This window comes from Hippocampus zosterae, chromosome 6 (genome assembly GCF_025434085.1).
Source record: "Hippocampus zosterae strain Florida chromosome 6, ASM2543408v3, whole genome shotgun sequence".
Classification (NCBI taxonomy): domain Eukaryota; kingdom Metazoa; phylum Chordata; class Actinopteri; order Syngnathiformes; family Syngnathidae; genus Hippocampus; species Hippocampus zosterae.
This window is the reverse complement of record NC_067456.1, coordinates 16,909,491-16,923,145: the sequence shown is the minus strand read 5'-3', so window position 1 is coordinate 16,923,145 and position 13,655 is coordinate 16,909,491. Positions and strand designations below refer to the sequence as shown.

Here is a 13,655-nt window from a genome sequence, read left to right as displayed (position 1 = left end):
GATGAGTGGTTGCAACAGATCCCGGGAACAACATCGGACATCTCAGTCCAGAAATGTGCAGTGCTGGGAACAGCAAGGATACTGCGCAGAACCCTCAAGCTTCCTGGCCTCTGGTAGAGAACCCGAGCTGAATGAGGGACGGTCACCACCCGAGGGGGGGTTAGACGAGGATTTTTTTTTATATAGTGTGTGTGTGTGTATATATATATAAAACGTTTTTTTCTTTCTGTAAGTCACTCCACAGGTAGCCCACAGTGTTTATCCAATCAGAGGGCTTCCATTTTATAAGCCCGCAAAATGTTTGAGAGCAAATTAGTGAACTTAAGACACACTACAAAATATAGCTGGTAATGAGCAGGCACTGCTACTGATTCACAGTAATGTCAAGGACATTTTGAGGCATATGGTCACTCCATGGCTGCAGTTATTTTTAAGTGGAAGAGTAAACATCCAGTCTGACTCAGTTACAATCACCACTTCCTGGGGACGCAGTGTCTGCTGTTCATTGGCTGACAGTCACTCGCTAAAGAGTCCTTAAAAATGAGAGAGCCGGGGACTCAAGGCCATCATTAGACTTTGCCGGGCACTGAGCCATAAACTACATTTTTAGAATTAAAAATCATTTCCAATAAGAATCCCTGCATGTCACTTCATTAATGCAAACGTGAGCATGCTTGTGAGACTTTTAAGAGCGCAAAACAACAGAATCTGGGCACCCGTCTGACTATATTATACCAACCCATAGAAAAAAAATAGACATATTAGTGTAACCATAAACACCAGTGTGAATGATGCTGGCAGATCGACACCACTCATGCATAATGAATAAAAAGTAACCGTAGTGTACTATTCCAAATTCATATGATTATTATTATATACCGGTAAGCATTCTTTTAGCTGCTCTACTGACTTGTATGAGATCGTACAGTGACCATCGTGGCCGATGAGTGTGGTCCCTGCATGGCCTCTTTAAGAGGAAGGGGTTGGGGTACTACATGTATCCCTGTTGTTTGATATTGCAGATGTACCTATAATGTTGTGGTCTGTGGATTTCACCTTATAGAACCCTCTAAATCTAGCAAGAAAAAAATCGAAATGTTTTCAGAAATGCTTGAATATACATTAGTGTAATAATGCGAATTGTATGTGCATATTCACGTGTTGCCGTTTTAGTACATTGGGCTGTTTTAGATGCAGTTCATTATCTCTTAATTAATGCCCAATTTGCAATACAGTACTTGCAAATAATTCTCAATGCTCTGCCTTTGACAGCAGCCGATGAACGCAGATTTAGGGATTATTGAATAATGCTAAATGAAGTAATGCCCTCTCCAAGTTATTTTTTCCATTTTATTTTGAATTTAAATGAAGATAAAATACAGAAAATGGATGGATGAAGAGAAAATAATTAAACCGGACTCACCCATGTCTTGATGGGGCTTTAATATCTCTCGCAAAGTCTTGGCCACATCTGCGCCCACGGAGTCTCCTTATGCGCTAAAAGCCACTGATCAAGTGCACCCGCCGCGAAGAAAGCCTCACCAGTGCATCGATTCGCTGAGCCCCGTTCACGCACTCCACGACACTCCAAATGGCGATGAGTACTTGATGACTCTCTCCTCTCATTCCTCACACTACTTGATCATTGTCCCCCATCACCACACAGCCAGTCAACCATCTACCTTCTGGCATCGTGTGCCCGCCGCTCGAGCCCATTCCCCCATCATTCCACACTCCACGTACGTCATCCCAACCAATCCCCTAAGTGACTTCCCATTGAGAAATATTCCATCAACGTTGAATTTCTCACCTTCGCTGACAATGTCTATGAAAAATGTTATCGGGCTAAGTTTAAGACTTTAAAAAGCCTCACTTTCATTTCCAATCAAACTTGATGACTTCCTTATTGTGTGCGCTCACGTTCGGTGCCTCTTTACGAGTCGATCCAAACATTCGTTCAAATGATCAGACCTACACTTTAATCTTCGGGATATTCACCTGGTATGTACAATTTGTAAATAATTGAAGTGTCCAGTCAATACTGCTGTAATTGCCTGGAGGTGCAACAGACAATTGCAATTCATCCGCAATTGACGAAAGACGTACTGGTAATTATTCAATAAATTTGGCTTCCCACACGACCCCCCACTCTTCTCTCTCTCTCTCTCGATACCCAGTCAAGGTATGATGAAGAAATGCAGCTAAAACAATCCCACGCACTGTTAATCGAGTAGGCTGTTCGGAGAGTTTTTGTTGTTGTGAAAGATTCTTCTAAATATTTCATTTGACTTTAACAGTAAACGTAGTTAGGACAAACTTCACATTTTTAAGCACAACAACAAGAAAGCAGCACAGTGTACTAGTGATTAACTCTGCCTCACGATTCAAGGAAACAGTTTCAATGCTCTCCTGTGCGTTTTCCTGATACAAAAAGATGAAAATTAAGACGAACCACAATATAAAGACAGGATAAATGAAAAGAGAAACAAGTGACACTAAAATGACACATTTAAAAGTCACAGAATGAAGGCAAGACGATGAAAAATCAAATATATAGATGTATATTTTTTCAAGAACATTAGATTTCGCTGTGTGAAACAAGTATCGGATTTTCCATTGCTGAGTGGGCAATTCTGGTGTCATATAGGCATCAAGTCGAACTGATATGCAGATTAGGTATCTTTCTTTTTCGTGCAGGCGTGATTGCCTAGCACGCACACCCCCAAGCTGCCTAAACGTGTACTGCAGCACCAGATCAGTTGCTGTGAAAAAGCCACCCCCTAACATTTGATCACAAAGCAAAGCAAATGAATGTTTGAGTGTTAAAAATATTGCAAAAACATTTTGGCCCTAAATTACAGCACATTCTCATTTCGTGTGCGGCTGTCAGTAGCTGACGCTTTGCATCTTTTAAGGGTTTATATCGTGCTATCTCAGACCTGTTGAAAAAGCAATTACCTGTTTGATCCGGCCCTGCGGTTGGGTGAGCTGACGACTTTCAAAAGATACCAAATCAATATCTCTGCACTGGAGGAAACGCTCCCCATCATGGAGGCAACAACCTGAGCCAAGCATTCACACTGATGCTGGCATTTACAGTGACATGCACCTTAATTGCATCAATTAATTAGATTCCCCATCTTAACGATCAATGAACATGCTGAGAATTGTTCATCGTGTGCAGGGCAAAATATACAAAAAACAGAAACTGAAACTGTGCTGTCATGTGTAAGTTTTGCTGCAGTCGCATTCAAGAAGCTACTACTCCTCGGGCATGTGACTTTTTTTTAAATAGAGTGCTCTGACATTGTGAAATAAAGGTGCTGGGCTACGTCATCCGGTTTATGAACCTCCTGGTATCATGACAGCTGTCCACCTCCACTCTCACGCTTCCACTCTGAGGCTTGCAGCTGGAATAGACTCCCAAACCACATGAGTCATATTTTAGGTACAGCATATTGGATTTATAAGAAATACTGTAACTATGCTTGCAACCAATCAAAACCATTAATGAAACGGCATCCAACTTCATTGCATTGTTATGCATCGAGTGTGACAACAGTCTCAGTAAAGTATCGCATATATTTGACTAAACTGCATTCTGTACATCTTAAAAACAGGGAATTATTTTTCCAAATTCACATTCAAGCCGCGTACACATTACTCATTATGTTTAATAAAGGCGCCCGCCCGTCTGTCAAATGATTTATCTGCTGTGTATATTGCTCTGTCCGCCAAAGTATGAAGAGATTATCTCAGTATTTGCATGTCTATTTTAACATCAGTAGGACCTGCATGTGTACCACCCACGTCACATTCACTTAGTTCGGACTTCCCTTTAAAAGTAAGAATGTAAGCATGTCGGGAGAGTGAGATTTTTCAGGATTCTCTAGTGCTATAATGGTGCAGGCTTTTGTTGCTCTCCAATTATTGAGGCTATGTGCAATTGCTGTAATGAAAAGCGGACCTCATTATCTCAGCAGACAAAACTCCACTTCAAACACGATTCTAATTATGGATTGAATGTTGTTCTCCTATTCTGGATGGTGTCACCCAAAGGATGTTGTCCTCTTACTCTGTCTCTCTCTCTCTCTGTCTGTCTCTCTCTCTCGCTCTCCCTCTCACCCACACACAGATATATCTTTAAGGCTGTGTAATATTTGTGGATTGAAATATGCATTTGTAAATGGTTTTGCTTCAATAATAGCCCCATATGTATGTGCTCAGCTGTGGCAGGGGCAGAGATGCGCTATACACTATATGACAATATACTGTATTTTGTTCCCATCGAACCAAAGACGACGTGTCTATCACCTGCTTAATTAATCACATCTCCAGATGGCACGCCAGCAGTGCTATTGTTATGCCACGTACATTACATCAATACTTACAGGCCATTGGTTCCCGATGAAGCAAAAACCTACGTGAACTGGAAGGTTCCAAGAGAATGCGGCTGTCGATATCTGGAGAGTATTTAAACACGACACAAAAAGGCTGCGCCTTAATTAGCCACAAGGTTTTTGCACAGGTTATTTGGAATGTTACAATGAATGCATGACGACCCTGTAACAAGGAAAAGGAAATACAATTCTGTCAATAGAGTAAAACTGGATATTATCTGATTATTTTCTTTTATTTAGCCTGTTCAGGGTCATGGTCAGTGGTGGGAAAAGTATAATTACTTATTTACTGCACTTAGGAGGATTTTCCAAGTATCTGTGCTTTACTTAAATATTCATTTTTATTTGGACTTTCTACTTGAAAACTGACCGTTATCTTACATCTATACCATACTTTCTGTTCCTGTCTTCAAAACAGGATTGTGACCAGAGGTGAGCATGGTCAGTCTGGTGACCACCTATGAGCTTCTGGCAGTATTTCAAGCCAGGCCAGTCTGGGCAAACGGCATTGAGAATGGAATGACTGGTACTATGTCACGGGCACATACCCGTTTTCACAAACTCAGGGGACGGCCATTTTGCCACTTGTTGTTGACAAAAAATTCCATCCCGGCATAAGGACTCGGGTAACGACCATTATTGCTCACCTCTTTTCTTTGTTTGGACATTCACAAACTCAGCCCTGAGGCACTGTGACATCATTTTCAGTCGACAGCAAGTGACAGTACATGACAAAATTGCAGCCTAAAATGCATGGTGGGGTTATTATTATTATTTTTTTGTGAATGTCTGTAACTTGCAGAAATGTTATGCATGATACTGAGAGCGGTGTCTAATATTTTGGATTTCAACATTGTCAGCACGCAGAGGTCAGAATGTCTGCGAACTGGGAACACATTTGTCTTGCAATGCATCAGACAATGTTTCAGTGGAGGATTAAGCTGGCATGAATGATCTAAAATCTCAAAATTGGATTTACAAATGAAGCGAGAGTATATATAAATATAAATAATGATGGACTTGGCACACAAAGGAAGTGTGTGCCAGTGATGCAGCAGTATTTAGAGAGTGTGTTTACGTTGCAGATGTGGTTAGGTTTGAGTGGCCAATCCAATTAAGAAAAAATAAATGCCATTCTGTACTGTAAAGCAAAACCATCCCGAAAGGCCGATTTACTAATCCTGTGGAACTGAGGACGCAAATATAACACTGGATGTAAACATAATAGAAAAATTTGCAATATATACTGTATAGTCCTGTCTAATACACATGATTCATAGTAAATGTACTACCTGCAGCACCATGGGGATAAGAAACATAAATGGATGCTTTTGTGGCTTACATTCCTCTTGAGAGTGTCGTGTGAAAATGAAGAATCTTCTTTATAACCTTGTTTACCGCCTGGGTTATGTCTGTTTGCAGACCTCATTCCTCCGACATATTTAATCGGTCATTGTCTATATTTTTCAGTGACTATGTCGTTTGACCCTCTTGATCCTGCTGAGGCCATCCTGGCAAAGCTTGGTCAGGGGAATAGCAAACAGCCCCTCTTCACATATTTCAGGATGTCGTTTACACTCTCTGTTTGTCTGAGGCCATTTGCACATGCTCAATTGCCTCCGCTCGAGCAACAGTATAGTCAAGTCAAGTCAAGTCAACAGTATTTATAGAGCACTTTCAAACAGCCATCGCTGCATACAAAGTGCTGTACATGGAGCGATTAAACATACACAATAAACAGTAAGACGAATCGGTAATAAAGTTAGAAACAAATCTAAGTCATGCTGAGTCGAACGCCAAAGAATACAAGTGAGTTTTGAGGAGGGCTTTAAAGATGGGCAGCGAGGAGGCTTGCCGAATGTTCAGTGGGAGGTCATTCCAGAGAGAGGGACCAGCAACAGAAAAGGCTTGATCCCCTCTGAGCCTCAGTTTAGGTCTTGGTACTTCTAACAAAGACTGGTCCACAGACCTGAGGCGCCGGGCACGTGTGTAGGGGCGCGAGATTATTCAGAGATTTGAAAACAAAGAGGAGGATCTTGAAAATAACTCTAAAATGGAAGGGGAGCCAGTGAAGGGATGCCAGAGTAGTACGCTCTGAAAGTGTAGATATGGCCAAGGTCATCCAGTACCCTCGTGATCACTCAAGACTCACTGCGTACAGTGCGGCAGCATCGCTTTGAGAGTTTATTATTGATGCCGCAAGCACTTCTAATACAAATATGCATTTGGTGTATTATCACTGATGAGGAAATAGTGGTGGCCTCTGGGCTATTTACTATTTCGACCCATCTCCAACCTCCCCTTTCTGTCCAAAGTCATAGAACTTGCCGTCACATCTCAAATTAAAACCTACTTAAACAACAACTAACTTTTTGAACAATTTCAATCTGGATTCCGCACACAACACAGCACTGAAACAGCCCTCCTTAAAATCACCAAAGACCTCCTCCTCGCCTCTGACTCCGGCTTACTCTCCATCCTCATCCTTCTTGACCTTACAGCTGCCTTTGACACCATCAACCATTCCATCCTACTCTCTTGCCTACAATCCCTAAACATCACCGACAAAGTCCTTACCTGGCTACACTCATATCTCACAGACAGGAAACAATTCATACACATAAACAACTGCTCTTCCTACACTGCCCCACTGTCCCAAGGTGTCCCCCAGGGTTCTGTGCTTGGTCCTCTTCTCTACCTTTTACCCCTCGGCCAAATCATACGTCATCATGGTCTCCAGTTCCACTGCTACGCTGATGATGTCCAATTGTACATATTCACCAAATCATTTACCCCAACAACCCACTCCACCCTGTCTAACTGTCTTTCAGATGTCAAATCCTGGTTACAAACAAAGTTTCTCACTCTTAACTGTACTAAATCTTAACTGCTTATAATTGGTCCTCTGTCCCTCACCCAAACAACCACCAACTTTACCCTCACTATAGATAACTTCACCCTGTCCCCCTCCTCTTACTGTCGCAAGCTCAGTGTCCTTTTTGATAATAACCTCTCTTTCGATCAACACATCACCCAAATCACCAAAACTGCTGTCTTCCACCTCAAAAACATTTCTCATCTCCGCCCATCACTTTCTTTCAATGCTGCTCAAACCCTCATCCACGCCTTCGTCACCTCCCGCCTTGACTACTGCAATAGCATTCTTTATGGTACAACCTCCAAACTCCTCAATAAACTACAGTACATCCAGAATGACACCGCCCGCCTACTCACCCACACCCGCACTCGTGATCACATCACCCGCGTCCTTAAAAACCTCCTCTGGCTCCCCGTTCCCCAGCGTATTCAATTTAAACTGCTCCTACTCACCTATAAAGCCCTTCACAATCAGGCCCCCTCCTATCTTTCCGACCTTCTTTACCAATACACTCCTTCCCGCAACACAAACCTCCTCGCCATCCCCGTGACCAAGCTCAAAACCTGGGGGGACCGAGCCTTCTCTGTTGCCGCCACCACCCTCTGGAACGCTCTACCACAACACATCCGCAACTGTACTCGCCTCCAATCCTTCAAATCATCCCTTAAAACTCACCTGTTCCGCAATGCTTTTAATACCTTTTAATCTCTTTTACCCATTTTTCTTTTGTTCATCTAAATGTGCTTTTGTAAATTATGTATGCTTGTTTTAAATGCACATTTTTATCCTGTGTTTTAAGCTCTTGTAAAGTGTCTTTGAGTGTGATGAAAAGCTCTTTCAAATAAAATGTATTATTATTATTTACAAACTGTGGACATTCATCATTGACTGCAGACCTGTCAGAGAGCTCGGATCATTATGAAGGCCCCTGTAGGGCAAGGCAGCAATCTGAATTATGCCTACAGCAGTGTCTATATTTGTCTATGTGACAGACCAATTTTCTAACACGAGCAGGGCAAAGGTAGGTGGGGGTAGCAGAGTCAATGCTACACCGACCACAATGGCTTTAATTATTCATAGCTTTAATTATGTGACGTGACGCTGATGGTGTAGTGCATGATGTCCAAACTATAGCCCGGGCCATTTGCGAACCGCCATCCATTTTTCAGTGGCCCGCGATATGACAAAAAAATCCAAAACAACAACCGCCCCCCCCCCCCCCCGCCCCCCATAAATTACATTTGACATGGGCCGCAAGATTAGTTTAAAAAGGTGAAGGTGGGCAGAGTGAGATTGTCAGGAAAAATAGTTGTAAAGTAAAACTTATCTCCAAATTTGAAGATACAAATGAACCATTTATGATTGAAAGAATAACATAATTTGGCTGCTGTCTAGCACAGTGTTGGATCTAGTCTGTGAGATAGATGGCTGTTGTCCACCCCAAAAACTTGGAAAACTCCTCAACTATTTGCCTTAACACCTTCAATAGAAAGCTGATGAAATTAACTAGACAATACAAATAATATATACAGTAATTGTTTTGTTGACTGACTTAAGCGTGTTTCAAAAATTGGTGGCCCTTTCATTATTCCTTTATTTTGTATGCGGCCCTAAAAGAAAAATTTTGGATTCCTCTCTGGTGTAGTGGTACACTCGCCTGACTTGTGAGTGGGCAGCGTGGGGTAGGTTCCCACTCAGTGATGGTGTGGATGTGGGTGTGAATGGCTGTTTGTCTCTATATGTGCCCTGTGACTTACTGGCGACCAGTTCAGGGTGTAATCTACCTGAAGTCAGCTAGGATAGGCTCCAGCAGCTCATTGTTCATGAGTGTTGTAAATGGACGGATGAATAGATTATGTGACAAGAATTGTGCCAATTGTATTTTTTATGTGCTTTATTGAACATTATACCACTGGCTATTTTTAGGTATGATCAGAGCAATGTCGATGTACTAAAATCAGAAGATTTCTTTCAAACAAAACAGATCAAAATTGATTCGGTCACGAATCCACTATACCACGATGATTTGCTGTGGCTTGTGATATTTAATTTATGTCAGTAGTTTAATTAAAAGGGAAATTTATGGATTACATATATTCAGTTCACATTGTGAAATACCGGTTTATATATATAATATTCTATTTTCTTGACCGGTATGTCATGAAACCCTCAAGAAAATAGAATATTATGTAAGAAACGAACATACAGATATTTCAAGGAACAAAATGACCTGAAAATTATTTTCACAATGAATGTGCTATCATGAGTTGCACATTTGAACGGAACCACTGAAATGATAAAATGGGTAACGATATTCTAATGATTAAGATTCATCTGCATAATCTGCATTTTCATGCAATATGAAGAAAAACATGTATAGAATTTCAAAAAATTTACGTCACCGGTGATCCTACAATATTCGCATCTGTTTCCCTCGAAACAGCATGCAGACACAATCTCTGGAATATCATTATCTGTCATGTGATTTATTAGCAAGCCCACAGCCTGGACAGAAACGTTATCTTGTGAGACTGAGACTATTGAGATAACAAAGCTGAGCAGAGACCTGTCTCTGCGGAAATGAGCATGCACAAATATAAATCCTCACACAGTTTCTGTGAGGATGTGGCGCATTGTGGCTTCTTGTCATTACAGTATTGCTGAAGACTCGACAGCGTACTCTCGCGGTTAAACTGGAAAAGTGTAGCTTGTAGAATGGGGAAATGTTATTTTTAGGTGAATGTATTGTACACGTGGACGTGTTTAAAATGTAGATTTTATTTTTAATCATCATTATTGACATTTGTAAAAATATATTTTTCAACAACAACCTTGGCGACGCAATGCATCCTGCGCATGCGCACTGAAAACAAGGAAGTGCCGCGCGAGAAGAACGGACGTGACAGTCACATAATCTCACGTTTTTCTTTGGTCTTTATTCAATTATTTGCCGCTAGTTTATCCACTGAAGAATGGCCACGGTGTTATTAGTGTTCTTTTAGACCCGGCACGATTAAGCAAGGTGACAGTAGCAAACCAAAGATGCCAGCTCGTAGCGTTGTGAATGGCGTTCCTGCCAGTAAAGTGAAGTACTCCAGGTTAGCCATTCATGACGACGGCTACATTGATTTGCAGGTAAGACGACCGGCCCAGACAATACTTTATCAATCGGGGTTTTTTTGGTCTTATTTTATAATTTCAAAGTTTCTGGGTCGCCGTTAGACTAATGCAGTGACGTCGAAGTCTTGTTTCGGCCATGCTAACAGTGTAATTTGATTTCAAATGCCATGTAAAAAGGTCATCCAAAAACACTTAATACAATATGAGCTTCACTTCTATGACAGCACGACGGTGATAAACGAGCATCTAAAAAGGAAGCATGTTATGGCTGATGCCTGATTTCATTTCTGACATAGGGACTTAGCCCACACAGGCTACCAGTGTTGGGCATGTAACCGTACTTTAAAAAGGCAATGAGTTATCATCACAAATCACATCTTCCAAGACGTAATTGAGACACAAATTCAATTACTTCCTTGTAAATGTATTTAGTTTCTCAGCAATTATTTTTCCCCACTATGTTCTATTTACACTGGAAAATAAGTTTGTAATAAAAAAACTATATAATTTATAACATTTGGCATTTATTTGAACTCAACAGATGGCAGCTTGCCACATGCATAGAAATAAAAATGTATACAAATTAAATATTGAAAGTATGTCATATTCACACACTGCATTGAAGTACAAAACCAAGACATGGAAATGTAAACTTAAATATACAGTTCGTAAAAATAAATAAAAGAAAATCTGCCCATTAGAATGTGCTCTCTGTATTTGTGCATTACTGCACAATAATTATCCAAAGTTTAAGCATTCAATAAGAACAAACGTGTTAAATCACAATAATTTACTGCTAAACAGTGTCCACCTCTTGTCCAATGGTCGGGGCAAACGGGCATTAACGTTTCCATGTTTTGAAGTCTTTTACCGCTTTAAACAGGTATTAACTCTTCTACAAGCCCCAAAAAGTGTTGCCTGAACTTAGAAGCACGAGCAAGTGTACAAACATGCCCTAGCGCACAAGCAATTACATGCTGCTCAAAGTCACATATGCCCACAGAAGTGCACACATTTGCCAAAAAGTGCCTAAAAGCCAAGAAATACACTACTATATTAACTTCTTACATGTTTTTGGCAACATTTTTGAACAAATGGGGGCATCCATATTGGCAGCTAATCACAGACTTGACATTACAAGTGTTTCATCTTGGTGGTCATTTTCCAAAATTTCAAAATAAAATTTTAACAAGGCACTGATGTCCACGTTATGATTTTTCTTTGGGAGGCAGGGCTGTCAGCACGTTATGCCTGTTTTGAACACTTGTTCTGGCAGCCAGCTTGCCTCTGACTTATTTCCTGCCTGAGAACACAACATTGCAGGACTTGAACGCCCTCGTCTGAGGCCTATTTGGTCATGTTGCTGCCAAATGATGCAGCATGATCCTTTTAGGATCAATGCTCGAAGCATTTGCTTAGGCGTTATCAATAATTGTGCGTGTCACGTGTGACGTCTCTATCCAAGTTATACTGTCACATGTTCGATAAATATGGTGCAGCGCATTTAAAAATATATATATTTTAAAGTTTTAATATGCATGAAAACTGACCTTATTTTCAAATTCACAACAAAAATACAAATTTTTGCTGCCGTTAAAATAACGAAATAAACAAAAGTTCAGAATCCTTTTTGATGTGGCCTATAACACAAGGCATTTTCATTTTAAAATCAAACTAACGGGACAACTGACGTGATACATTATCATACAAGCACTTCGCTCTCTTTACACACCGACAAAGAACCAGACCACACGCATGCAGACCACCATAATGTACATTAAAATCCCATGGCTCAAAAAGTTGACTTGCGTTGAAAGTATGAATGTGAACAGTGTAATTCATTCTATGTTCTTGGGTTACAGTTCAAAAGAAGTCCACCCAAAGTCCCGTACAAAGCCATCGCGCTCGCTGCAGTCCTGTTCTTGATTGGCTCTCTGTTAATCATCATCGGTTCTCTTCTCCTGGCCGGATATTTTGGAGTGACCGTGTGTAAAAGGCTTTTCATCGTGCATAATTTTTCAATGATGACTTTCAAAATGCCACTCGTACACTGACACGTTTTTTGCAATCCCTTTCAGCACTCTGACCGAACCATTCCAGTCCTGGTCATAGGAATCCTTGTTTTTCTTCCTGGAATTTACCACTTGCGAATAGCTTATTATGCATCAAAAGGATACCCTGGATACTCCTATGACGACATCCCTGACTTCGATGACTAAATCAATTTTCCTTGACGCATAATGAAGTCCTCATATTTCCGATACATATCCCTCCATGAAAATAATTTAATTTACGTACTTTGATGAATGTCTTTTTTTTTTTTTAAATAAGCCTGTTTTCTCATATTGTTCCCATACTGATGGCAAGCAAATATAGTCTTAAGTGTAAATGTATTGTTTCTCAGTAAAGCAGTGCAGCTCCAATTTGTGGTTTATTGTTGATTCATTAATTCATGTAGCAGTCTTTTTATGTGGCCTATCTGAAATTATTTACTTGGATTAACTTTTTTTCCACAATACAAAACGGCTGTGCAGAAAAAAAATCACTTGTATTATTTGGCATTGGACTCAGCATGACTCAGACTTGATCTTAGTTTTACTGTTCGGGGGCTTTCTACCGTCTTTGTTACTGATTTATTGCTTTATCGTTGCATATATGATAGTTGCTCCATGTACAGCACTTTGTATGTAGCCATGGCTGTTTGAAAGTGCTCTATAAATATAGTTGAGTTGAGGAATGTAATATTAAAAATAGTAATGTTTATTGTAAACCATCTTTATAATAGAATTTATAATATAATTAATAATAGTGTAGTAGAAGCAACTAAATTGCTTGATATTTATGACATAGAAGTCTTTTTCATACTCGTGTTTACTGTAGTTATGACTTTACTACTGCATGAACATGGGAATGTGACATTTTGCTTTGTACAAATTAGCTGTGGCAGCACGGTGGTCGACTGGTTAGTACGTCGGCCTCACAGTGCAGAGGGGCAGGGTGCTATTATTTGTTTTCAAATCTTTAAATGGCCTCGCCCCACCTTACCTCTCTGAGCTCCCCCACCATTATGCACCTGACACTATCAGAGATACCATGGGCTAAGCGGAGCCTTAGAAGGGATCAAGCCTTTTAAATTAGCTGTGGTAGGATAAGTAAATACTTATCTACTGTACTTCAGTAGATTTTTCAGCTCATCTATTTGAGGGTTTTTTTTCTGAACGCTTTTTACTTGAACTACTAAATTTGAAAACTGATGT

At 40.5% G+C, this 13,655-nt stretch overlaps 1 protein-coding gene across 1 annotated transcript; it reads left to right on the top strand.

Annotated features, from left to right (window-relative positions):
• Positions 1-10,131: 10,131 nt before the first annotated feature.
• Positions 10,132-13,653, top strand: tmem230b (transmembrane protein 230b). The gene is made up of 3 exons (XM_052067508.1): positions 10,132-10,413; positions 12,261-12,383; positions 12,477-13,653. The coding sequence occupies exons 1-3, from the start codon at positions 10,321-10,323 to the stop codon at positions 12,615-12,617; spliced, it is 357 nt and encodes a 118-aa protein (XP_051923468.1). The 5' UTR covers positions 10,132-10,320; the 3' UTR covers positions 12,618-13,653.
• The last annotated feature ends 2 nt before the right edge of the window (positions 13,654-13,655 follow it).